The sequence below is a fragment of the Poromitra crassiceps genome (genome assembly GCF_964638095.1).
Source record: "Poromitra crassiceps genome assembly, chromosome: 13".
NCBI classification, from domain to species: domain Eukaryota; kingdom Metazoa; phylum Chordata; class Actinopteri; order Beryciformes; family Melamphaidae; genus Poromitra; species Poromitra crassiceps.
Genome location: NC_139644.1, coordinates 36,171,641 through 36,174,406, shown reverse-complemented (window position 1 = coordinate 36,174,406; position 2,766 = coordinate 36,171,641). Strand labels below are relative to the sequence as shown.

General features: G+C 42.0%; 1 protein-coding gene across 1 annotated transcript in view; it reads left to right on the top strand.

The window, feature by feature from the left end:
- Positions 1-1,487: 1,487 nt before the first annotated feature.
- Positions 1,488-2,766, top strand: part of LOC310788530 (complement C1q tumor necrosis factor-related protein 6-like) — a gene marked incomplete at its 5' end in the record, with an annotated part of 22,473 nt that continues 21,194 nt past the window's right edge. Inside the window, one exon of the mRNA XM_083650068.1 lies at positions 1,488-1,553. Within this exon, the coding sequence (XP_083506194.1) occupies positions 1,488-1,553 (66 nt within the window). The remainder of the gene's footprint in view (positions 1,554-2,766) is intronic.

Below are 2,766 nucleotides of genomic sequence, written 5' to 3'. Positions count from 1 at the left end.
CATTATTTCTGTTTTAAATAAATTACAAGGCATTCTTCGGTATTATTATTACATGTACAGTCCATTTGTTGGAAATGTACAGGGAAAAAAAAAAAAAAAAAAAAAATTACAGGCCGAATACAGGTTTATTCTGCCGGGCTGGAGAGAGGCAGTAGTTTAGTAGCAGTTAAAGGCAAGAGTAAACATAAAGGTCTTTAGCTTGGATTTAAAAATAGGCAGAGTAGGGGCAGATCTAATGTGTTCAGGGAGTTTGTTCCAGTTATGAGAGGCATAGTGGGAGAACGCGGCTTCACCATATTTTGATTTGGTCCTCGGGACAATTAGTAGACCAGTGCCTGAAGATCTCAGGGATCTGGATGGTTCATAGTGTAGAAGCATTTCAGAGATGTAGTGTGGGCCTGACCCGTTGAGAGATTTGTAAACTATTAGCAGAATTTTAAAGTCTATTCTAAGATTTACTGGCAGCCAATGCAGGGATTTGAGAACTGGTGTAATGTGTTCAGCTTTCTTGGTTCTTGTTAGAACTCTAGCAGCCGCATTCTGAATGAGCTGTAGTTGTTTAATAGCTTTTTTGGGAAGACCATTGAAAAGACTGTTGCAGTAGTCTAGCCTGCTAGAAATGAAAGCATGAATTAGTTTTTCAAGATCTTGTTTGGACATATAATGCCTCTAATCCTTGCTATATTTTTTAGATGATAGAAGGCAGATTTTCTTATAAGCTTGATGTGGGAGTTGAAATTTAGATCAGAGTCAATAATAATGCCAAGATTTTTTACCTGGTTCTTTGGCTTCAAAGATAGGGATTCGAGGTGAGCAGTAACTTTAAGCCTATCTTCTTTTTTGCCGAAGACAATTATCTCTGTTTTGTCTTTATTGAGTTGGAGAAAATTCTGGCACATCCAATCATTAATTTGCGCAAGGCACTGACACAGTGTCTCTATGGGGGCATAGTCATCCGATGAGAGGGCTATGTAAAGTTGGGTGTCATCTGCATAGCTATGGTAAGCATTTTGTTTTTTTGCATAATTAGGCCTAGAGAGAGCATATAAAGGTTAAATAGGACAGGACCTAAAATTGATCCTTGGGGTACCCCACATGTCATTTTGGTTTGGTCAGATGTGTAGTTGCCAATGGAGACAAAGTAGTTCCTGTCTTGCAGATAAGATCTGAACCACTCTAGGACCGTGCCGGAAAGCCCGACCCAGTTTTCCAGTCTGTCCAGTAGAATTTCGTGGTCAACCGTGTCAAAGGCAGCGCTGAGGTCTAGTAACACTAAGATTGAGATTTTACCTGAATCAGTGTTCATTCGGATGTCATTTATAACTCTGATAAGCGCAGTTTCGGTGCTATGATGGGGTCGGAAGCCTGATTGGAAGGGATCTAGGAGGTCATTGGAGGATAGAAAGGTATTGAGTTGTTGGTAGACAGTTGGAGGATAGAAAGGTATTGAGTTGTTGGTAGACAGTTGTTGGTAATTAGTGTCCAAAATGGCTCAAGACAGGTTCAGGTTCAGGTTCAGCACCATGGAGATCTCCAGAGTGAGCAGCACCCAGGTGAGCAGAGTTATAATCAGCCAATTAAAGTGGACTATGAAAACCCTCTGGGGAGAGAGAGGAGAGGCTGCATGCCAACTCTGTGAGTGAGGCCTGAGTAAATGACCAGTCACACAGGGACGGTATTACGCTAGTACACGCTAGTAGCACTCACCAAGGCGTTCGATACAGTGGACCATCAGATTTTAATTAACATCTTATTAAAAATCGGTGTTGGTCAAAAGGTAGCCGACTGGTTTTTAGATTATCTTTCAGATCGCACTCAGTGTGTGAGACTCGGCTCTGTCATCTCCGACTCCGTAGTCTTGGATAAAGGGGTCCCACAAGGCTCGGTCCTGGGGCCCCTCCTCTTTTTAATTTATGCTAATAGAATTTGTGACGGCCTAAAGCACTCTAAATATCATATGTATGCTGACGATACGGTTTTATATGCCTCCGCTTCTTCTCTAGAGACTGCAGTTAATTACCTCCAAGCCGATTTCTCCATCCTCCAGCATGCCTTAATTGACTCTAAACTTCTCCTAAATGCGAGCAAAACCAAAGCCATGCTGTTCGCACATGGTAACACTGTGCCCTCCTCGCCTCCTCTATGTACACTTGATGGTGCACCCATTGAGTTCATTGAGTCTTATAAATACTTGGGTTTCTGGTTTGATAATCACCTTAACTTTAAATTGCATATTTCCACTTTGTCTAAGAAGCTTAAATTTACTCTCAGTTTCTTGTATAGACTTAAAGCCTGTTTCTCCTTGTCTGCCCGTAAACGCCTGGTGGAAAGCCTTTTTATGTCTCAGCTAGACTATGGTGATGTTGTTTACAATCTTTCTAGCCCTACTTCCTTGTCTAAACTGGACCCCCTTTACCATGCCGCTCTGAGATTTATTACAAACTCAGGTTACAGGACTCATCATTGCACCTTGTACGACCTGGTTGGATGGTCCTCCCTTGCCCTGCGCAGAATGCGACATTGGTACATGTTCATATACAAGGCCATCCTGGGCAGACTACCCTCATATATCTGCTCTACGTTTGTAGCGATAAACAACTCCCATAACTTAAGATCAAATAGCTGGTTGAAATTCAAAGTGCCAATTATGCGAACAGAATCTGGAAAAAAGAGTCTCTCTTACTTTGGTCCCTGGTCGTGGAACAACCTGCAGTCCCATTTGAAACTGGTCTCTTCCATTCCTCTGTCCAGTTTTAAACATGCTTT